Genomic DNA, 22,992 nt, shown 5'->3' with positions numbered 1-22,992 from the left:
GTGTGTTATTTCATTGTTTTGATATCTTCATTTTTTCCTAAAATTGAGTCAATATTAAAATAAGCCATTAGGCGTACTTATGTCCAAACATTTGACTGGCACTGTATGTACAATAAAATATATCTAAGCATTCTTCTACAGCTGCATGCGTAATAAGCCACAACTAGCATGGCCGATCCGGTTGACTTTGTTCAAACAACAGCCGCGTATATTTGGCGTAACTTCCCTTACTCCTTCCTTTTTGAGCTCCGTGTGGCAGGGACGACAAGCCGAAATGAGGTGTAGTGGAAAACTTGGCAAAATATAAGATTTGGTCCATTTTGTTTCTTTTTCATCTTTTAAAAATAGCAGTGATATTTTGTATATTTTAGTTTTTATACTGGTATATAGGGTTAAGAAAATATACGAAAGCTAGTCTTAATGCTCACGGCGTATCACGTTAGCTAGCCTAGCTAGTTTAGCGGGCTGCCTGTTTAGCTAGCTCGGTATTCAGAATCTTAATCCAATTAAATCTGGGCAATAATCCATTTTATTTTGTAAATGTAGACGCTTAGTTTTGCACTATGTTATTGTAATTTGTTTTGGTGTTATATTACAGTGCAGATTCTCTTCAAAGATTTACGCATACGGAGCCATAATAGTAGTATAGAATAATATAAACCCTGGAATTGTTTACCTGTTGCAGCTGCAGGTTCAGAATGACTAATTGTGCGTTTTAAAAGGACTCTTTGATTTAAATTTCTCTTTTTTTTAAAATTTTTATTACAGCAAGGTTTCGAGAGACACGTTGTACGAGGCTGTTCGGGAAGTCCAGGCTGGCTCCATTGCTAAGAGGAGAAAGTAAGGCCCAGATGTCTAGCATATTTTAACCAATTAATGAAACCTATGCAGAGTACTGGATTTTTCTAGGAATACATTAACTCAATACACTTTACTGGTTTCGTCTCCACATCATTTCCACATCATTTTGGCAAAATGATCTGTGGATGGATTTTTATCTTTGCTGCCTGCCTTGCAGGTTTCTGGAGACGGTGGAGCTTCAGATCAGCTTGAAGAACTATGATCCTCAGAAGGACAAGCGTTTCTCAGGCACTGTCAGGTTCGGGCCTTTACTGTTCCACCCAATCTTCTCTCTGCCAACCCCCTACTCTGAACCTCCATACATGGCATTTTATTGTTGGCCTTCAGAAGGTTGGTCCTAAATGATTCTGACAGGCTAGGGGTAGGCAGTGGAGAACGGTTCTGGGTAGTCTGCACACCTCCCTCATCTGGGTTGGTAAAGCAGGCGGACCCCTACCCTGGGTCTTAAAACATGAGGGGAGGCTAAGGGCGTGGGTACTCGTGCTCTCATCCCTAAGCCGACCAATTTAATTGTATGACTGTACTGTCGACGCCAGCCAGCATGGTATGGGTAAGATGATTTTGTTTTGCATCCGTTGGCTTTACATATGAACTTATCCCATTGTGGTATCAATGGATTGGATTTCTTTCTTTGTCTTGGACAGACTGAAGACCACCCCGCGTCCCAAGTTCTCTGTTTGTGTGCTTGGTGACCAGCAGCACTGTGATGAAGCCAAGGCTGCAGATATCCCACACATGGACATTGAAGCCCTCAAAAAGCTCAACAAGAACAAGAAGCTGGTCAAGAAGCTCGGTTAGCTCTTATGAATTTCAACAAAAAATCTTGAAGCTTGTATGAGTTTAGCATATCTGCATGCTAACCAAATAGATATGAAACTGGTTTAACACTTAAGCTTAGAGTTTGTGTGCACTCTTTAAAAAAATATTCCTTTTTAAATTGTGTAAATGAACAAGCACCATTCCTACTACCTGTTCTCTATCTCTGCCCCTTTTGCGCTGAAGTATGACGAGGGCGCACTTTGAGGATGGGTGGAATAGGAGCCTGAGAGATGCCATGATTAAATTAATAATTCACACTTTCATGTACATTACAGCAAAGAAGTATGATGCCTTCCTAGCTTCTGAGTCCCTGATTAAGCAGATCCCTCGTATTCTTGGTCCTGGTCTGAACAAGGCTGGCAAGTTCCCATCACTGCTCACCCACAATGAAAACCTGACTACGAAGGTGGATGAAGTCAAATCTACCATCAAGTTCCAAATGAAGAAGGTATGAATTTGTACTATTAAACAACTTTGTGACATGAAATTCTTGCATGTGAGTAAAAAAGTAAAATGAAAGTTTGGAAATGGGTATGAGACTTTGCACTTTTAAAGTTTTAAAAACTACAGTTCTTGCATTGGTAATATATTTGGAATGCTAAAATGGAAGTCTTCTCATCCTTATTGGTGTTCCTTATTGTGACTAGTGTACTAATCCCTGAGTATTGTACTGAGCTGTCTGCTGGTGTCTGTGTTTAGGTGCTTTGTCTGGCTGTGGCAGTGGGCCATGTGAGGATGTCTGAGGATGAGCTGGTGTACAACATCCATCTTGCTGTTAACTTCCTGGTGTCTCTGTTGAAGAAGAACTGGCAGAATGTTCGAGCCCTCTATATCAAGAGCACCATGGGAAAGCCTCAGCGTCTTTATTAGACTGTCTTTTTGCTTTTCTACAATAAATATGGAGTAATCCAGAGCATGCTTGTGCCAATTTTTTTTTTCCTGTTGTGATCCAAGTATTCACTAGGTCTACACACAAATTGATATACTGATTGTAAACAAACAGTACTTGCACTAACAAATCAGTAAATTCTTTTCATAAACAATTACTGGAATGCAATGAATTTGTTTTGTTCAAGGTATTGCCAGTGAGTAGTGGATATTTAGGGTTCCTTATGACATTGTTCAGTTTGTACTGTGACCACTGTACCAAATGAGTATTCATGGCACAAATCAGGATGCTTTTGAATGTAAAAATTTAGGCTTGTGGATTGCTGATTAGTTAATGCTTACGTGCTACTATTAGCAGGTGGTGTTTTAGTGTTATGCTAATATTGGAAATAAGACATCCATATCTGAAACAGGACAAATGTACTTCCTGTGTTGCTGGATTGTTAAATTTGATGTCTGCTGCAAAGTCTGTTCGTAGTCCTGGCAGTGAAAGTCATCATATGGAAGTAGTGATGGAACATCCCTTTTATCTCCTAACAAAATTAAGAACTTTAGTGGTATAAAGCAGGAGGGAGAGGCAGCAAATGGTATACATGGTTAAGCAGTTTCCCAGGCTGTGCTGTGTTACCATAGCTTATGCATATTTGCTGTCTGACCTCAATTGTATTTTAATGAGTACCTAAACTAAGAGTTTGGTCAGTGAAGAATGATACAGTTGAGCCAGCTTTAGTTGTGGGCAGATTGGTTTTCCTGTAGTAGCTGTGGCTAGAGAGTCATGTTCAATGAAATGGCCCATTTTGTCCTTTAGGTCTGACAAAACAAACAATCACAGAGAAGCCTTAATTTGTTTCCGGAAAGCAACAGGAAAGTCTTTCAATAGAACATCGCTGTGAGTGTTTTCTCACAAATATGTAGCTTCAGCAAGAGTGGAAACAAAATCTGCTTCACCAATGCATTTCTTGCATGCTTGGTTGTTTCTTGTGTACTCATGCAGTCTATATGCATTAACGTATATGTGTGTGTATACACTGCCTGACCAAAAAAAAGGTCACCCCCTGGATTTAACTAAGCAAATAGGTAAGAGCCTCCCATTGGATAATTACTGCATGGTTGATTGTTTCAGCTGGCAACAAGTTATTTAACCCTAACTGATGCAGTGAGTAGCATCTCATTTGTTAAACAACCATGTCAAAAGACATCCTGTGGTTAAGATGTTAATCTGTTTCAGAAGGGTCAAATTATTGGCATGCATCAAGCAGAGAAAACATCTAAGGAGATTTCTGAAACTACTAAAATTGGGTTAAGAACTGTCCAATGCGTTATTAAAAAGTGGAAGGACAGTGAGGAAACATCTTCGAGGAAGGAATGTGGTCAGAAAAAAACCTTGAATAATCGTGATCGGCGATCACTTAAATGTGTAGTGAAATCAAATCGTAGGAAAACAACAGTAGAACTCAGATATGTTTAATAGTGAAAGTAAGAGCATTTCCACATGCACAATGTGAAGGGAATCAAGGGATTTTGACTAAACAACTGTGTAGCCTTAAGAAAAATACTTGTCAGTGAGGCCAACCAGCAAAAATGGCTTCAATTAGCTAGGGAGCATAAAGAGTGGACTCTGGAGCAATGGAAGGTCATGTGGTCTGATGAGTCCAGATTTACCCTGTTCCAGAGTGATGGGCGCATCAGGGTAAGAAGAGAGGTGGCTGAAGTGATGTACCCATCATGCCTAGTGCCTACCGTACAAGGCTGTGGGGGCAGTGCTATGATCTGGGGTTGCTGCAGTTGGTCAGGACTGGATTCAGCAATGTTATGTGCCCAAAGAATGAGGTCGGCTGACTACCTGAATATACTGAACGACCAGGTTATTCCATCAATTGATTTTTTTCTTCCTTGATGGCACTAGCATATTCCAAGATGACAATGCCAGGATTCATCGGGCTCAAATCGTGAAAGAGTGGTTCAGGGAGCATAAGACAGCACTTTCACACATGGATTGGCCACCACAGAGTCCAGACCTGAACCCCATTGAGAATCTTTGTGAATGTTGTGACATTGCAGAAGCTTGTGGAAACGTTGCCACAACAAATGCTTGCCATAATCAAAGCCAAAGCCGGTCCAAATAAATATTAGAGTGTGACCTTTTTTTTTGGCCGCACCATTGAATTAATCAAATGCACAGCAGAGGCACTAGGAGTAACTTTGCAGAAGTTAACCATGAGTATTTCATATTCCAATAGAACATTATCCTGTAGATGCAGTTTGTATGGTTATCAGGGAATTTTTAAAAATGATTACCATATCTTCACAACCAAACAGCCAACCAACCAAAGATAAGCACCCTTGGTCTATGGTATTGTTGATGACCAATTTGTTTCACCTCCTGTAAGTCTTCCCCAGACTTTTTGCATGGTCTCAATATCTGCATGAATGATGAGTTGGTTGTACAGTGATCAGTCTTAAAGTCATAAGGAAGCATTTGGGCTTGGATCATAAGCTTGGAGAGAATAGTAATTAGAGGAAAAAATAAAAACATTTAGGCAGGCTTGGCCACAAGGAAGCGTGTGGGAAGTACTGGTGAACAGCAGTGGTGGTCCCAGTAATCAGATGAGAGAAATCAGTGCTGTAGATAAGTATAGTTGTGGGTTAGGCATAACACTGTACATCCAGCACATGTTGTGCAATTTTAAAAGATAAGGAGAAAGTAGATCACAAATTGGCTAAGAAAAATAACTTTGGCTTGCAGTAAGAAAAGAAAGAGGAAATGACTTGGCCGAACACAACAATGTGCGTATGAAAGCAACTCCATGGGACAAGGTGTATATGTCTAAGCAGCTTGTAGTTGTAGAAGGTAAGGGAGATATAGAGCAGTATGACTCTCACCCCAGAGGGTATATTTATTTTACTTGGTCACCTATTTTATCTCATGTCTGTGAATATCTGTCTGCAGTCAGCACCCTCTGATACAGTGGATGTGTCCTTGTTGCTTGATAATGCTTGACCTCTACACCATGGTCCTGTGTTCCATCATCAAATGTATGATCCTTGTCTGGTTTCTACAAGTCCCTGCCTTGTGGTTGCGAATCATAATTTTTGATAAATAAAGGTAGCACATTCTCTCTTTGTGGTGAAATCAGACAGGTTTCTTGAAGATCCATGTTTCTGGCCATTTTATGTATTTTAGGATATCATTTTAGGATGTGTACTCCAAGATTTAGTATTTATGCTTATACTGGTCTATAATGGTATTTGTCTAGTGATTGTAAGAAGGTGTTTTTGGATTCTTTCTTAGGATGTGTGGTAAAAATTAATTAAAATTAATTAAATGGACATCATGATAGTCTATGTTTTATTATAAATAACATAAAATATGTTTTAAATGGTTAGTACATTTAGTAAAATGATGGACAGCTGCTTTATATCACCTGAAAAAGGAAGATATGTGCAGGTACATTAAGGCTAACAGACTGCCTATAATCATACAAAACAGCATAGCAGCATCTAGCAAAACATTTAAATATATAAATTCCAGAAGTGTTAGGAAAAGATCTAGCTTAATTTAGCAAGAAATAATAATAAAAAAAACATAAATATTATATAAACTTGTAATGCATTACATTAAATAATTGAGGCTCTAAAAAAACTAAGAAATACTTTTTTTAAATGTAAAACTGTGTACCAGACACAAAGATATACCTGGAAATTGCTTTTTATGAGAATTGTTATGAAATAGCAATAGCATAAATAGCAATTGTTGTCATAGACAAAAATGTAGCACACCACAGTAATAATAATAATAATAATAATAATAATAATAATAATTTCACTAAATATGTGGCATGATGCCTTACAAATAAGTCTCAGACTTGAATTTCAGTCAGTGATGTAAGGGTAACAGTGAATATAAAGATGCACCATAAGCATTTAGCCAGCTTCACTTTTTGGTCAAAATCTTGTTGAGAATCAGCATGTTACCAGCATTATACCTGAAGGCATTAATAGAGTCCATTGGCTCAATAAATAGATAAAAAGGTTGTGTACGAAAAATGTTTCAAAATATGTTTAGCGAAGCCTGACAGGACGTTTGTGTTGTGCATAGCTGATTCCAGCAGACAGTTGTTAGACCTGGCTTACAATCTCACAGTCATCTTCTTCATACCACTGTAAAGGAGTCCCATCAGGGGCCCTCTGCAGAATCACTTTCTGAGGAGCCTGCAAAGAACAACAACATCTTATCAGCTTTTTATATCTTAATTGATTATTTTAGATATGTCACCACTTTCATACTTTACTTGCTGTTCAGTATACTTTTATCTATAATAAGTTCAGTGACTAATGAACCAATAACTTGGTTGATCTGCGGAATCAAAAGACTTTTTATATCTTATATTTTATAGTGGCTCTTTACCTGTCTGTGAGGTTGGATCTGGTGGTATGGAGGGGGCTCTTGGTTTGGAAGACATTTCACATGCATAAACCCATGTCGTTCTAGTGCCCGGGGTTTTATGTCTTCAGTGGTGTACCTCTGATGCCAGGACCTGAGGTCGTTTGATACGACCTCCCGGGGGAGTAGCCTTATGGGGTGATCGCGATGCTCCTTCAGTGAAGGACCACGACACAGACTGGGGTATGGCAGAGGTGGCTTATGCACACGTTTAGTTGAATCTGGCTGCTGCATCTTGTTGATGTTCACTGGTTCAGCCAGCGAGGTCACCACTGGGTTCAGCTTTCCCACATCCCCCCTGAGAGGGGTGCTATCTTGGCTGCTGGGCTGGGACGTAGACTGGGATGTAGGCTGGGCGTGCTGGCAGGAGCTGGCTGTAGGACGGACCTTGCTGTTTTTGGGGAGTGGCATAGAAGGCTGTTTGCCCGGTGCTTTGTGTGCAGCATGGTACTGGCGGTAACCATAAGGAGGCGGGCAGACTTTGATCCCCTCAGAGGTGGAGTCCCGGCTGGATGAGCTTGCACACGAGGACACAGAGTGCTCTGAACTGCTATCTTCCGAGCTGCACTGATACAGCCGCTGGACAGAGTAGACCAGGGCGAAGTCAGTGACATGGCGGCGAGGGAGCTTGCTCCGCCCACGGCTCAGGTCCAAGTTAGGTTTGCTTGGGTCTGGCTTGGTTCTTGGAAGCCTGTTATCAATATCATTGCCATATCAGGTAGTGGAACTAGATTCAAAATACTCATCTTACATAAGTGAGTCATTTTGAGCTATTCTCATCATTACATCAATTCCTTCCACCAAAATGCTAGTCTTAATTTTGATACCTATTACTATTTAATTAATAATGGAGTCAACTACAAATCTGATAAAAATGAAAATGGCTTTCCAAATGTAGTTGTTTGTTAAGTATGATCTTGGATCTGTTGACAGAACGTTACCTAAAGGACTGAGAAATGTGGCGGCGTAGTGGCAGCTCCGGGGTGGAGGGGGCACTGTTGGAGTGATTGTTGTGCATAGCCAGGCTTTTGAAAACAAACTGGGGTGCAGGAGGTATGTCCGCCAGTCCCAGCTCTGTCAGGGTTCCTGTCGGACTGTCGGACACACAGAGGCCCAAGCGTGATCAATATTACTTCCCATTACAGGGTAATGGTAATAGTAAACAGCTTGTTCATCTTTAATCGAGCATTTTCCCTTTAGGGAATATGGCTGTAATTTCATCAACTCACTAGAGCCTAATTTCAATATTATCATCAAATTGAACTTGGCATACTATGTTTGTGAGGCATGCTTCTTATAATTTAACAATTTATAGAAATATAGTCTCTTCACCAGCTTTATTACTAATACACATACAGAGCCACATTTCTCCACCACTTACCTTGACGTGCTGCTGCTGGAAGATGGAGCCTGCTTGTGTTTCTCATAGGGCTCATCCAGACTGGACTCTCTCCATGGGGAGTTTTGCACAGGCGAGTGCTCATACTCCATGCGGGAGCTGGAGCTGGCCTGCAGTGGGCCACGGCTGGGGGAAAGAATGTGGGTCACCAAGCACTGCAACCTGGGCTCAGAGTCAGGTGCCTTTGGGGAGAGTGGGCTCACCTCGAACTCTGTCCACATAGAAGTAGCTGAGTGAGCGTAAACATTTGCTTTCCAATGTATGACACCGCAGTGTAAAGTGACACAGTGTATGTAGTGTAAAGGGATACAACCCTTACCGTCATCAAGGGTCACAGCATCGGACAGCAAGCTGTCATCTGATATGCACAGGTCTGAAAGTTGAACCAAAGTTCAGCATTATTATAGCTTACTACAGAAATCATGTTCAGTTATATGCTTTTAATGTTTCATTGGCAACCATCAGACATTGACACAGAGAAAGCCAGAGTGGACTTGCCTGGCTGTCTGGAGGAGCAGCAGGTCTGTGGCGAGACGCAGCCATGGCTCACGTGATGTTTCAGCACAGCTTCCTGCAGCTCTTTTACCTTCCTCTCTTCATGCTTGCACTGCTGTAGACGGCTCTTCCTCACTGGCTTGCTCAGGTTCTCCTCGAGTGACAGCCTTCGCACTGCCTCGTAAATCTGCTGGTGGAGAGCCAGGTCGGCCTCAAGTGCACGCAGCTCTGATTCCTAAAGAAATTCCTAACACTGTTAACAGCGATGGGCCAGTGTTCCCACAAATATCTTCATTCTCTAAATCAATATTTGGATACGATACCAAAAGAGCATGAAAGTAAACTGAACATCTGGTAAAGCATTTGAAGACCTATGTGGGTTTACTTGTTTAAAACTAACATCTGGCACAAGGAGGAGCAAATATCATTGTTGAACTGGCTGCTATACCTCCCTGTCCTGGGGAATCAACCCCTCGTCTAATTTGAAGGCTGCACCAATCCGTCGCCTGACCTGTGGAGGCTTCTCGTCAGCTCTCAAAGGGTAGTCAGATGACAACTTTCCAGTTAACTCCTATGGAAACAAAATATGTTATGAACATGTTATCATAAGTCTTAATGCAAAAAATACCAATGTTTGTTTAAAGAAAGCAATGCTGCTTTGTTTAGAAATGACAATTTAATCAAAAGCAACATTAGCAGTGTTTGGCTAAATCTAGATTTGGCTATCATTCAACAAACAGATGTTTTTTTCAATTACATACACAAAAGGTGATTTTATGTTTTATGTTGGAGTCTGTACTTAAAGCTTCTGGGCTGGTGGCTCACAGTGAATGCATATCTCCCTGACTAACTTGTAAGGAAGCATCTGTTTTAGGACAGTCCACTATTGACTTGCTTTAGTGGCTCCATTGATGTTCACTTGTCAAGACAAAAGGACTGCCACCTATGCCAGACTGCGTCACAATGATTGGTTAGCTGATTCCGCCTGCTTCACAATGCTTGGTTAGCTGATTCGTTAGCTACTTTTAGGGATCCATATAAAGCTCAATTCCCATTAATTACAATAAAATATTATACCACCTTTGTATTTAAGATGCACAATAACTGCTCCAAACTCACATGAATTTTTTCATGTAAGATTTCATGTAGTGCAAGCAGGATGATAGCACTCACAGCCTCCCTAATACAGAGTTTCTTCAGCTCCAAAAGACACTGTTCCAGCCTGTCCTCCAGGGCCTGGTGTTTAAGCCTCATGGCCCGTGTATGTGTGCTTAGGTCCTTCACAGGAGACGTTGGGCTATCTGGACCTTGAAGAAACAAAGCAATGTATTTGACTTCCTTACATAGCTAGGCTTAGCAGTTACGAAGCCATTGCATTACAGAGCCTGTCTTATTCTACTGAAACCACCCAAACATCAATGCTACCACTGAATTCAAATAATACCACAGAGCCTTTGTCAGGATGCTAGTCAGACATTTACTAAAGCTACTGGCAATCTCTGGTGTCGATAAAACTAAACTTACATTTTTGCAGATGGTTCACTAACTGGTTCATTAATGCAATAAAATATATTTGTGGACTGACCTCTCATATGTGTGAATCTGAAGTGCTTACCAGAATTTAGGATGATCCCACTGTCCGAGTCACTGATTTCCTCTTTGCATTCCATGTTTATTTTGTGTGTTCTCCTTCAAGCAGTAGATCTACAGGTCCACAGTCTCTGCACATGTGAAACAAAACATGAGCTTTAAGTCTTTCTCTTGTTTTTATCTCTGCTTATATCTCCTGCTCTTGGAGTCAACCAACCACTTGATATTTGTCAAGCAAATTTGTAATGCATCATATGCAAAGCACGAGCTCCAGAGGCAAATCCCGTGATCCTGGCTCCTCAGTAGCTACCCCAGCACTGAGACGAAAGAAGGCACAAGTGATCTCTTTCAGCATCTCCACCCATCCACCCTCCACCTCCTTCCACCCCTCCCGCCTCCTCAACCACTTTAATGTCTTGCCACACAATAGAAGCACGCGTGGTTGACCGTGCACATGTGCGGGGGCTAATGCTCCACATAGCACCATGGAGACCTGGCACACTGCGGGCGTGTGCGACTGCCGGCGCACACTAATGTGTTGATCAACAGCGTGAGGGAACATGTTTGGGAAACTGGACACCCCGAAAGAAACCAGATGGCTGAATGGGAGGTTCCCCCTCCCTTGGCCTGCACCTGTTCCTCTTCGACCCCTCCCTGAACATCTCTCTTTCAGCATGCCACTGCTGTAGCACAGCCTTTGGAGAGGAACAATGTCTTAGGCCTGACCCTGCCTTAGGCTTGTGACACTATTATTTCTATTAGGGCATCTCTTTTTTCAAGGGGGTACAAAATGCTTTTCATAATAAGATAAACTGGAACACCAATAATCAGTAAGGTGAAAAGGAATACCGTTGGCCTAATTTTGTCATGGTGGGCTGCATGCCTGCCCCTGTAGACTGACCCACTTTGAATAAGATGGACATTAAACAGCAACTAAACATGCACAAAAGTTCTGCATTTGTTTTCAGTGAGCAACTCAAGGCTGTGGTATAATCCTCCCAAAGGAATTCAGATAGTGAACAAAGGACCTTTTCAAATCAAGAGTCAAGTAGATGTTACTCATGATTCACGACTGGTTAGCATTGGTCATGAAATGTGCTTGGCCTCACTAGAACAAGCTAATTTCTACATTTTTTCCCTATATTTTCCTGAGCAATTTACAATTTCCTGAAACAAGCCAGGAAGGTAAAATACATTCCCCTGAGTCAAGATATTCTTGGCGTGTTTATTTTGTCTGTCTATCGTTATCATAGCCTTTTCCCGGATGGTGACGAGATCTCTTAACATGAGTATATCGGAGCAGACTCTATTGTAGCCCTGATGGCTTTTTCCTCATGCAGACCTGTGACTTTGCACAGAGGCCAGCTTGCCCCGTTATGCCCTCCAAGTTCTAAAGCACATCAACAAAATCCTCATCTCAACACAGCAATGTGGCCAATTTGCTGAGATGACAATATCTGCTTAGGCTGAGAATGCAGAGTATACAATTCTCTCTCCCCTTCTCTCTCTCTCTCTCTCTCTCTCTCTCTCTCTCTCTCTCTCTCTTTCTTTGTGTGTGTGTGAGTGAGTGAATGTGTTTAAAACCATGGAATGAATTAGGTCACTGCAACAAAGTGTGCCTTATTCACTGCAACCTCCAAAAAAAGGCAGAGCTGGACATGCTGACCAGACAAGCACCACATTCAAGCTGAGCTCCACCCCGGAAACAAGACTTCGCATCCATCTAGATTACATAGCTAATTGCATCTAATGAGCACTACAGGACATAGCACATAGACAGTGATCTGATCCTCTGAGAAGAACTGCTGTAGCCCACTGTCCCACCCATCTTCATAGCTCAGTGAAGCATAGCGATGAGGCATCACAGGAAAAGGGTGTTTTCAAAGCCAGAGGTTATGGTGTGAATATGACATCGTCTCATCTGGCTCGCCCACCACCCTTGTGTGCTTGTAGGGCTGCAATCTATTGGAATACCTCCGAAGTTATATTCATTACCACTGTGGCTGGGGCTTGGAATTCCCAAAGCAGGCCAGGCCTTGGAAACTCTGAAGGGAGACTTGAAGCCAACCCAGAATGTACATGCAGTCTGTAATTAAAGGGGTGCTGAAGCGCATAGCTGCTGAAGTTATGGGAGAGGCAAAACGACTTTAGAGGATGACTTATTTCCGTATCTGGTGAAAAGCTAAAGACAATTAAATGGCAGAGAGGCAAAATGACTGTGGAGGGCAAAGGCATGTCATCACAACACAGCCCTCATTTGAATCAACTACATTTAATCCAGACCAAAAAATGCGTTAAACAACAATAATACCTTCGGTAACTCAAGCCTCCTTGAAAAATAAATAGGAAATCAATTACCTAAGGTAAAGGTCCTTGGTTATCTAAAGTTCTCAGCAACATACTTCTTAACATATGACTATCAACCAATAAGCTTTTATCTGAAGTAAAACTAAATATACTAAAATGTACAGTACATACCATGGCCCACCATGCAAAAAAATCTGATTACTTGCAAGGATTGTTGGCATCCATTCACAAAATCTTCCACATTGTTATTAACATAAAAATTGTGACTGAATCACTTGTATGTCGGTTGCACTCAAGTAACCAAAATGTTTTAATTTTATAATAAATTATAAATATATTAACTTGGTTTATACAATTATTATTATTATTATTATTATTATTATTATTATTATTAGTAGTAGTAGTAGTAGTAGTAGTAGTAGTAGAATCCTCTTTACATTTTTAACATCTTAAATTTCAATTTAGGATTGGATATATTAGACTACTACTGTGACGGAAGACCAAGAGTCCACTTGAAGGATGCAATGTAAAAACATTTTCATTGTGTTATAGTTACACTTTTTAAAAGACACATTTACAAGTATATGTTTGATGTTTATTGTTTATGAGCCTTTAATTAAGGCTCTTCAGACAACCTAAGATAGAGTGCTGTGAGAAGATGTTGATTAGAAAAAAGGTTACCTTTAAACCATTCACGCAGCGGTCCGTCTGCCAGTGGGCAGCCTTCTGAATCCATTCAGGCAGATGCTCGCATGCCAGGGTATTCCAGTGTGCTGCTGATGCGAATCTGGACGTGAGTAAGAGGCGTGTTCAAACGGCACAGTTTTGGACCGTACCATTCCATTTCTCAGCAGGGAAGGTGTCTCATATTTTGTTAATGCAATATAAACGAATGCCCCAGTATTTTGAATAATTACCTACTATCACCGAATAAATAGGGTACTAATTACATTGCATGGATATAAGAAACTCGACATAGTTCGTCTGTCTTACTGAGCATAGAATGAAAAAAAGCATAATTTAGTACTTCCCCTTTTATTATCACATCCCTGAGTTGCAGGCTTTCCGGGTGCAGCACACGTCTGGCAAAGAGGGTTGGCGCAGTTTGAATGGAATCAGCGGGAGAAAGGCGAGACAAAAAAGTTAAACAAGAGGCGAGTGCCTGAGACAGCTGTCGAATAGTTCTTTAGAATTGATGAATAGTGTCCACTTTTATTGTTGCTGCTGTTGCATGTTTTAGGCCTTATCTCTCTCTATCTCCCTCTCCCTATATATATATATATATATATATATATATATATATATATATATATATATATATATATATATATATATATATATATATAAAAAAATATATATATAAAAATATATATATATAAATATATATATATATATATATATATATATATATATATATTTCTTTAGAATATATATATATATATGCGCATACGGGGAGAGAGATAGAGAGAGAGATTCAAATTGTATTAAAGTAATAAAGTACACTGTTTGCAAAGAAACAGAATGTTAATTTTCAACCTTCAAACAGTGGTGTTGGTGATGGGTAATGTTTTTCCCAACCCGAAACACTGAAACATTTTACGCCAGGAAACTACGTTTTGCTTTGTTTATGCCTTTTTGTAGCATATCTAGTATGACTACACGCTTTCCACCTACGCCCTAAGACCTTTGGTTTCTTTTATGGTGGAAGGCGAACAGGCGTATCGTGCGCTCGGCAGATGGTCAGCTCTCTACCCGTGCCACTCCCTGAATATAAAGGTCAGCTAATTAAACCCGGTTTATTTACATGTGAAAAGCAGCAGGCAGCCCAAAGGGATCTCTTTAGTAAATGAGGATTCGGAGAGGAGCCACCTGTGAATGCAGTGGTAATTTTCAACAGCAGCGCAACAGAGCCACGTGCATTTGCTGTGAAAAGTAGATGAGTGAGCGGTTGGTTCTACATTTTTCAGTATCAGTGAAAGTATAGGCTATACATTTTCAGGTTAATATAAAATGCAGATTATTTTATCAATTGTATTTGTTATTGTCAGTACTGTTAACGCCCTTAACTAAAATTTAGAAAGTGGTGAGATAAAACGTGCACAGACCGTTGATTAAAGATATATATATTTTTTGAGTAAAACAACAGGTCTGTCGTGAAGTTAATACTAAATGTATTTTGATCTATCAGAGCTACAAAGTCTTTACAGATATTCCAGCAAGAACAAATAGTAGGCTATAGCAACAAAGTAGTGGAGACCGGGGCATTAATATTTCCAAGCACTTAAACGTGGAACGGAAGTTTTGCGCGTCTGTCTGATGTCTGTGTCTAGGTCTGATGTCATATCCTGTCTGGGAAAGGCAAGGCGCATTATGAGATACTTACAATCTACTGGAATAAGAAGGTAGCAGACTGCATAATAGTTTTGATTGAATATTTGAAATGTTTTATTTGTGATTGCTGTGGGACTGTTTTAATGCGCTATACCACGCTCCCCGACTGATCCAGTGATTTTTAATGAAGTTTACTAATTAATCAAGCCTTTTTTTTCCTGAAATGGTATTTAATTTTGAATAATAATATAAAAAAAAACCCAGCAATGAATTGATTGGTTTCATTTGTTGCAAAATCTAGTGCGACATTTTACCCCACATAGTGTGACAACTTACCTGCTAATGGGGCAACAATTGCACACTCACTATTTAAATGTAAAGTCTTTACTGAAATAAGATGTGGAAATATAATGAATACAAACTGTTTGGCCAAGACTTTGTTCTTTTATTTGGTATGCAGTTTGCAAAAATTGTGATCTATTGATCCCCCAATATATAAAATAGTGTGAAAAGTGCAACAAGTTTCCCGGTATCCTCTGCACAACCCATTTTCTGTCCATTAAACCATTCTTTCCTGATATATATTAACATTTTCGTAACATGGTCATACTGTCAAAACACATTAATCATCATATGAGGTTAGGAGAGCAGGCAGTGGGGGGATCAGGGTTCTTTAAATTTTCCTTGAAATATAAGGGTAAAAAAATTATATAATTAGAGCAAATCTTGCCTACAGCAAGCACACATAACCCATTTTTAGTACGACTGGGAGAACTATTGTAATTTGGAGTAATTATCTTGTCTAAGTAGAGCTTAAAGCCCATTTTCCGCAAAGTGTTTTGGTACCAAGCTCAAAATAAGATGACTGAGTAAGTACGACTTTTGATACTGTCCAAACGTTAAGATGCTTCCAAACAGTAAGATGCTTTGGGAGAAATGGAGACCGGTTAGTGTTTTAATTGTAACTATACACAGGATGAGATGAAAAATATCCTATTAGAGGTTCACATAGGGCCCAGCCCACTCACTTCATACCAGCAACCAGGACACATCACTATAATTGTTACTTCAGTGGTACAATTTGTTCAAAGTCATACATAGGCTGTCAAATGAATCCAGTATTTGTTTAAAAATTTAAATTGTTTAAGAGTAGTAAGCTCTACATTATGTTCCCTAAAGGTTTAGTATGTAATAATATACTATATATACTATATATAATATGTAATAATTATGTCATATATCACATCAGGGAAGAAACTGGCTTCATTTAAAAACATCAGCATGGAGGCATTTTGAAATATGACAGCTTTGCTTTAATTTCCCACTAACCTCCACAGAGAGAGCCTGGTGAGACTTTTTGAGCAATAATATATATAGCCTCAGCCATTGAAATAAGATGCTGGTCTGACTAGTAGAATGTCACTGTGTTAACATGAAACATATAGGTCAGGAAATACAAAACTTTTTAAAAAATTATGGATTTGCTATCTGATCTGCCATGGGCAACATAAAATTTGATTTTTTATTTTATAAATGTAATAAAACAAAAATAACAAAATAAATAATAATCAGCTATATAAATTTTTTTTTGTGATGCCTTAAGCAATTTCTTTGCAGTGTTACAAAATAAGAGAAGAGAGAAATTGTGAGAGAAAATTGTTATTTCAATGTGACAGTTTTGCCACCGTTTCGTATTATTTGGACATTTGGAAATATATTGATAAGGTGATGCAAATGCTAAATGAAAATAGAAGAATAAAAGAAAGTGATTTAATATTTGTATTCCTCAAAAAACCTGAAAACAAATAAAATACATAAAATCCTTGTATGTACTTTCTCTACAATTCTAAAAAAGCAAATAACAGACTTTGTAATGTCATAGTCTTTTAAAACCTCTAATACCTCAAATCTGAACATGGTCATATATTGTATAAACTTCAAGACTGCTGCATGTTAAGTAAGCACTACTGAAAAGTAAGATATGACTAAGATCTAAAACACATTTTGGGGACGTTTTTATAAATTTTAGTATGTTTTAATTTCAACACAACTGGTATAGAAATGAAATTAACACAGCAGTTGACATAAACTGTTCTGTTATATTTATTATACTGTTATTGTGCCTCTGTGCTGAAACTATGCAAAAGCTCTTAATTTAATAGTAATTTTGACAAGAAACTCAGTGGCCATCAAACAAAGGGGAAGCATGTTTCCGTCTTCACACACATTTTCCCACTGCAACACCATAAGCAACACCTTCACATATGCACTTGTCTGCTTCTTTGCTGTGCCTAGGTCAGCATTGCACTTGTGTTTGGTGAGGCCGCATACACTTATATGCGTATTAGTGTCTGTCAGCCCTCGTTGCTGACATCCCCTGCAATCCAATTATGAGTCAAGATTAACCTTCACTGCACTCCCAGGAGTGCAAGATGTGGGACTAGCTAATTGCCGTTGACATCATTGCTGCTTTTAATTGAATTTTAACAGGTGACACTTTTTCGACCATTAAAAAAAAAAAGGTAATACAGTACTCGATTCCTCTTCCAATTTTTAAATAGTTTGCTGCAAAAAGATTGTCATATGACAGCTGTAGATAATCGAGACACTGACGTCACACTTTGGCGATACATTCGTGACAATGCACAAGTTCAAAAACAGAAAATGAACCGAACTGCACTGAACACTGAACATCAACAGCAAATAACATAATAAATACACCCCAAGTCCACGTTAGGGCGCCATTTATTTTTTTAGTTTTTTTTCCTCCCTCGCCTTTCCCATGATTCTTAGGTGGTATAAGTGACGCCAACCCGGACGTACACTTACTTGCGTGAGTGGTGTTGTGTGGTGAGCGTGGTTATTGTTATGTGCGAGTGATTTGACTGTGTGTTTGTGTGCGCGTGTGTGTAAGTGTAAGAATAACCTAAAAATCTACACCATGATCTTATTTGATCTGTTCAGAGCTTTACCCCGCTTTGATTCAGAGATGATAAAAACTGACTCGCTAGCCTATTATGGCAATGGGCGTGCAGCCGCTTTATAGCCAGCAAGCTAGCTCGCAAACTCTGGGGATCCACAGTAGAAATTGTGGTTAGAAATGATGAATTGATCAGATATACTAGTGCCGTTTGGATATTTGGGTTTGCCCCCAATTTTCATTTTGCGGCCAATGAGTATAGAAGCGATTCTGATCTTCACAACTTCTACGGCAGCTCGGTGTGGGTTCCTGAAGCTAGCTAGATTTGGCTAACATAAAGAGGGCTTTAGTTAGCTAAAAGCGTGTTTGGGAAGTATGTTTTTCATTAACGTAGCTCACTAGCTAAGTAGCCAACCTTATCTATGTGTTTGCACCGAATAAGGCAACACACTGAGTTAATTCGGAAACCTTTATTACACAGTGAATGACTAAGATTATCGAGGTATGCATAGAAATCTAGCTAGCTAAAAAAAGCTAACGTTAACTAGCTAAGCGAGTCGTGAACATAACATCGTTATCTAGCGTTCACTTCATGTTGAATAAAATCCGCCGTTGTCCTTCCTGGAGTACCCTCGGTTCGTAGAAGCATTATGATGAGATTCTGAAAAAGACAGCCAGTTTGCTAGCTAGCATATCTAGGTTAAGTAGACTGCACCAGTCCACAAGGCAAATAATGATTCACCTCTTTGTGCTGAAAAATACTGGATAAAGCTGATACTTTGTCGCATCCAGTAAAAAAATGAAAAAACAAACAAAACATTTCTCACCAATCGTTCCCTCAATGCTGTAAATAGACGCTTTCTGTGGGTTGATCCAGACTCTGACTACCCCATTGCAATTGTGGCTTGAAGCGTCTCCCTTTTCTCCCCTGGAATGACCCAAATCCGTAGGTAAATGAAGACGCAAACTTGCATTGCCGTATTTATTTATCGAACTGTTGTGGATTTAATTTATTCAAACAATTCTAAGGACGTTTGTACGAACAGTTCAAACAAATCACACGTACCCATGGTTGTCCACCAGAGTCTCTGGCTGTAATAAGGCTTGATTTTTAGTTCGCAGGAAATCAAGATGGTTATCATACACAGAACTGAGATGGAAGTCCAGACTATCTTTTGGTGTCTTGACGACAACAACAACAAAAAAAATGCATGTTTCAAACGAATGACTAGAATAACCTAAACATAGCAGCTATATATTAAAAACGGCAAATAGGCCAAATGTAGTGTTAGCTAGATCCTCACCTCCTTACGGAAGAAAACACTTCGCCTCGTACTGGCAAGAGTTGCTGTATCATTTAAACGGCTCCATGGTTCATCATTTTGCGCAAGATGAATGGGCTTTTCAAAAGGTTGTTTCTGTGAATTGTAAAAATATGTTCAGCTAGGAGAGAGAGCCATACATTTAGGCTAGCAGGCGGTCTACATTAATGTTGCTTAGCTGGGTCAGCAAAGTATTTACCTGGCATACTTTACTCCCTGTAAAGGTGTGATCATTCTCGTATCTAGGAAAAGGAAAAGGGTCACGATTTAGCGGCATTGTCACAATTGTGCTGCAAAAACTACAGAAATGTTTAACAAGTTGGCTTAGCTAACGTTAGCTAAATTCCTCTACAGTAAAGTTGTTCCCCGTCCCCCCACTGTTGCTACGAGACTATACCCCCCCCCCCCCCCCATCTTGACGTCACCGTCCGATGAACAGAAGACGGGGGTGGGAGATGTGCAGTGCAACAAAGGCAGGCTGTTACAGATATTGCACTACATACTCACTGGCTATGACTGGATATGACCACATTATGAAAATATTTTGGGTTGTATGCCCCCCTGCATAAATTTTTGTGAGCCTTCAAGTTTTACTTAGGCTACAAACCTTATCAGGTTTTACTCTGTTTTATGTGTTATGTACTGTGCTTTTATGTTTCATGTAAGGGACACAGATGCCAAGTATTAATTCTGTGTCTCTAGTAGGATCCTGCAACATCAAAATGTTTCTAATTACTGCTAAATATCTTGGTCAGTATTTTCATATATTGAAATAGGTGGTCTGTTGTTACTGACTGTTTGTGGTGAAAGAGACCGTCACCCCTAAAGGAGATCGGGTGATTTCTCTAACTCTGTCCAGTATCTCCATATATACTTCTGTACAATTTTGAAAATCTCACTTTCTATACTCACCAACCACTTTATTAGGTACACCTTGCTAGTACTGGGTTAGACCCCCTTTTGCCTTCAAACCTGCCTTAATTCTTCATGGCATAAATTCAACAAAGTGCTGATAACATTCCTGAATATGATATAAATTTTGCTCCATATTGACATAGCATTGCGCAGTTGCATCCATGATGCAAATCTCCCATTCCAACACATCCCAAAGGTGCTCTATTGGATTGAGATCTGGTGACTGTGGAGGCCATTTGAGTACAGTGAACTCATTGTCATGTTCAAGAAACCAGTGTGAGAAGTATTTGAGCTTTGTGATATGGTGTATTATTGTGCTGGGAGTAGCCGTTAGAAGATGGACATGGTCAGCAACAATACTCAGGTAGGCTGTGACATTTAAACAATGCACAGTTAGTTTTAAGGGGTCCAGAGTGTGCCAAGAAAATATCCCTCACACCATTAGACCACTACCACCAGCCTGAACTGTTGATACAAGGCAGGATGGATCCATGCTTTCATGTTGTTTACACCAAATTCTTACCCTACCATCTGAATGGTATGATGGTAGGGTCATAACAGAAATTGAGATTCATAAGATCAGGAGGCAATGTTCCATTCTTCTGTTGTACAATTATGGTGTAGCCTCAGCTGCCTGTTCGTAGCTGACAGGGGTGGCACCTGGTGTGTTCAGCTGCTACTGTAGTCTATCTGCTTCATGGTTTGATGTGTTTTGCATTCGGAGATGCTCGTGTGCATACCCCGCTTATAATGAGTGGTTATTTGAGTTACTGTTACCTTTCTATAAGCTCGAACCACTCTGGCCATTATCCTCTGACCTCTGGCATCAACAAAACATCACCTGGATTTAACTAAGCAAACAGGTAAGAACCTCCCATTGAATAATTATTGCATGGGTGATTATATTTCAGCTGGCAACAAGTTATTTAACCCTAAGCGATGCAGTGAGTAGCTTCTCATTTGTTGAACAACCATGTCGAGAGACACATCCTGTGGTCGTGGAAAAGATGTTAATCTGTTTCAGAAGGGTCAATTATTAGCATGCATCAAGCAGAGAAAACATCTAAGGAGATTGTTGAAACTACTAAAATCTGGTTAAGAACTGTCCAACGCATTATTAAAAAGTGGAAGGACTGGGGACACATCATCTTCGAGGAAGGAATGTGGTCAGAAAAAATCTCAAATAATTGTGATTGGCGATCACTTAAAGGTGTGGTGAAATCAAATCATAGAAAAACAACAATAGTACTCAGGGATATGTTTAATAGTGAAAGTAAATGCACAATGCGAAGGGAACTCAAGGGATTGGGACTAAACAGCTGTGTAGCCTTAAGAAAACCACTTGTCAGTGAGGCTAACTGGCAAAAACGGCTTCAATTAGCTAGAGAGCATAAAGATTGGACTCTGGAGCAATGGAAGGTCATTTGGTCTGATGAGTCCAGATTTACCCTGTTCCAGAGTGATAGACGCATCAGGGTAAGAAGAGAGGTGGCTGAAGTGATGCACCCATCATGCCTAGTGCCTACTGTACAAGCCTGTGGGGGCAGTGCTATGATCTGGGGTTGCTGCAGTTGGTCAGGTCTAGATTCAGCAATGTTATGTGCCCAAAGAATGAGGTCGGCTGACTACCTGAATATACTGAACAACCAGATTATTCCATCAATGGATTTTTTCTTCCCTGATAGCACGGGCATATGAAAATACCAGGATTGATCGGGCTCAAATTGTGAAAGAGTGGTTCAGGGAGCATCATTTTCACACATGGATTGGCCACCACAGAGTCCAGACTTGAACCCCATTGAGAATCTTTGGGATGTGCTGTAGAAAACTTTGCGCAGTGGTCCAAATCTCCCGTCATCAATACAAGATCTTGGGGGAAAATTAATGCAACTCTGGACAGAAATAAATTGTGACATTGCAGAAGCTTGTGGAAATGATGCCACAGCAAATGCATCCTGTAATCAAAGCTAAAGGCAGTCCGACAAAATATTAGTGTGTGTGTGACCTTTATTTTTGGCCAGGCAGTGTATATATATGTAAATGTATACATATACACATGTAAAGGTGGGAAGACAAACACCTATACACACACAAACAGGTGTTTGTCTACACACCTTCACAATTTTCACTCATAGGTTCATTAGAACCTTTAACTGTATCAAACCACAACATTTTAGGGCACAAGGCATACTTAGACTGGCAACCATGTTATCAGTAGTATATGGTTACATGGCTTTTACTAATATAATGATACAGAAATATTTGGTGTACATATAGACCCAGCTGATCTCTTATAGTTTGTAGAACGCTCTTCATCTGAAAATGAATTAACACTCTCACTCCATCTGGACATTACTAATATCTCCAGTTTGTGTAGTTACTGTGGATGGCATTTTTGCTTGCATGTACATTTATTTTATTCTGACACCCCAAGAATAATGTTATTATTACTAGTATTGATAACACCAGGAACCGTTAATACATTAATGTAGCTTCTGCTATTCAGAAATATTTCTACTGCGCTATTGGTCACTATGTATATGTAGCTCGTCTAATACTTAAATGCTTTTAGGTTAAACTTTAAAACCATTTAGCGCCCCGTTAAAGTACCTAACCGAGGTTTTATATTTCGAAATGTTCAAAATAATTCACACTATACCCAGAAGCAACCAGTGGGAGCGCTGACGGAGTCACGCGCTCA

General features: G+C 39.8%; 3 protein-coding genes and 1 non-coding gene across 9 annotated transcripts; 2 read left to right on the top strand and 2 right to left on the bottom strand.

Moving 5' to 3' along the window:
• Nucleotides 1–203: 203 nt before the first annotated feature.
• On the top strand, nt 204–2,594 carry rpl10a (ribosomal protein L10a). The gene is made up of 6 exons (XM_027030089.2): nt 204–279; nt 769–840; nt 1,019–1,099; nt 1,506–1,654; nt 1,956–2,128; nt 2,380–2,594. The coding sequence occupies exons 1-6, from the start codon at nt 275–277 to the stop codon at nt 2,548–2,550; spliced, it is 651 nt and encodes a 216-aa protein (XP_026885890.1). The 5' UTR covers nt 204–274; the 3' UTR covers nt 2,551–2,594.
• A 3,326-nt stretch (nt 2,595–5,920) lies between these two features.
• On the bottom strand, nt 5,921–13,572 carry inavaa (innate immunity activator a). Of its 5 annotated transcripts, none has more exons than XM_027030071.2 (9): nt 13,485–13,572; nt 10,522–10,627; nt 10,080–10,213; nt 9,355–9,477; nt 8,910–9,141; nt 8,394–8,784; nt 7,954–8,106; nt 6,977–7,703; nt 5,921–6,780 (listed from the first exon to the last, which is right to left on the bottom strand). In XM_027030071.2, the coding sequence occupies exons 2-9, from the start codon at nt 10,574–10,576 to the stop codon at nt 6,688–6,690; spliced, it is 1,908 nt and encodes a 635-aa protein (XP_026885872.2). In that variant the 5' UTR covers nt 10,577–10,627; nt 13,485–13,572; the 3' UTR covers nt 5,921–6,687. The 5 variants fall into 5 exon arrangements, with proteins under 5 accessions (XP_026885872.2, XP_035377954.1, XP_026885873.2 ...); XM_035522061.1 differs by lacking the exon at nt 13,485–13,572 and having other exon boundaries at nt 8,394–8,622; nt 8,731–8,784; nt 10,522–10,800; XM_027030072.2 differs by lacking the exon at nt 13,485–13,572 and having other exon boundaries at nt 10,522–10,800.
• A 4,385-nt stretch (nt 13,573–17,957) lies between these two features.
• On the top strand, nt 17,958–18,333 carry LOC113590109. Its single transcript, XR_003412072.2, has one exon.
• Nucleotides 18,334–18,509: 176 nt separating this feature from the next.
• c23h1orf194 (chromosome 23 C1orf194 homolog) lies at nt 18,510–19,762 on the bottom strand. 2 transcript variants are annotated; one of them, XM_027030076.2, is made up of 5 exons: nt 19,576–19,762; nt 19,359–19,472; nt 19,121–19,236; nt 18,882–18,982; nt 18,510–18,715 (listed from the first exon to the last, which is right to left on the bottom strand). In XM_027030076.2, exons 1-5 carry the CDS (start codon nt 19,651–19,653, stop codon nt 18,645–18,647), a joined length of 480 nt encoding a protein of 159 aa, XP_026885877.1. In that variant the 5' UTR covers nt 19,654–19,762; the 3' UTR covers nt 18,510–18,644. The 2 variants fall into 2 exon arrangements, with proteins under 2 accessions (XP_026885877.1, XP_026885878.1); XM_027030077.2 differs by having other exon boundaries at nt 19,121–19,146.
• Between the last annotated feature and the right edge of the window lie 3,230 nt (nt 19,763–22,992).

The sequence above is a fragment of the Electrophorus electricus genome, chromosome 23, assembly GCF_013358815.1.
Source record: "Electrophorus electricus isolate fEleEle1 chromosome 23, fEleEle1.pri, whole genome shotgun sequence".
NCBI classification, from domain to species: Eukaryota; Metazoa; Chordata; class Actinopteri; order Gymnotiformes; family Gymnotidae; genus Electrophorus; species Electrophorus electricus.
The sequence above is the reverse complement of the archived record's forward strand: the minus strand, read 5'-3'. Positions and strand labels throughout refer to the sequence as shown.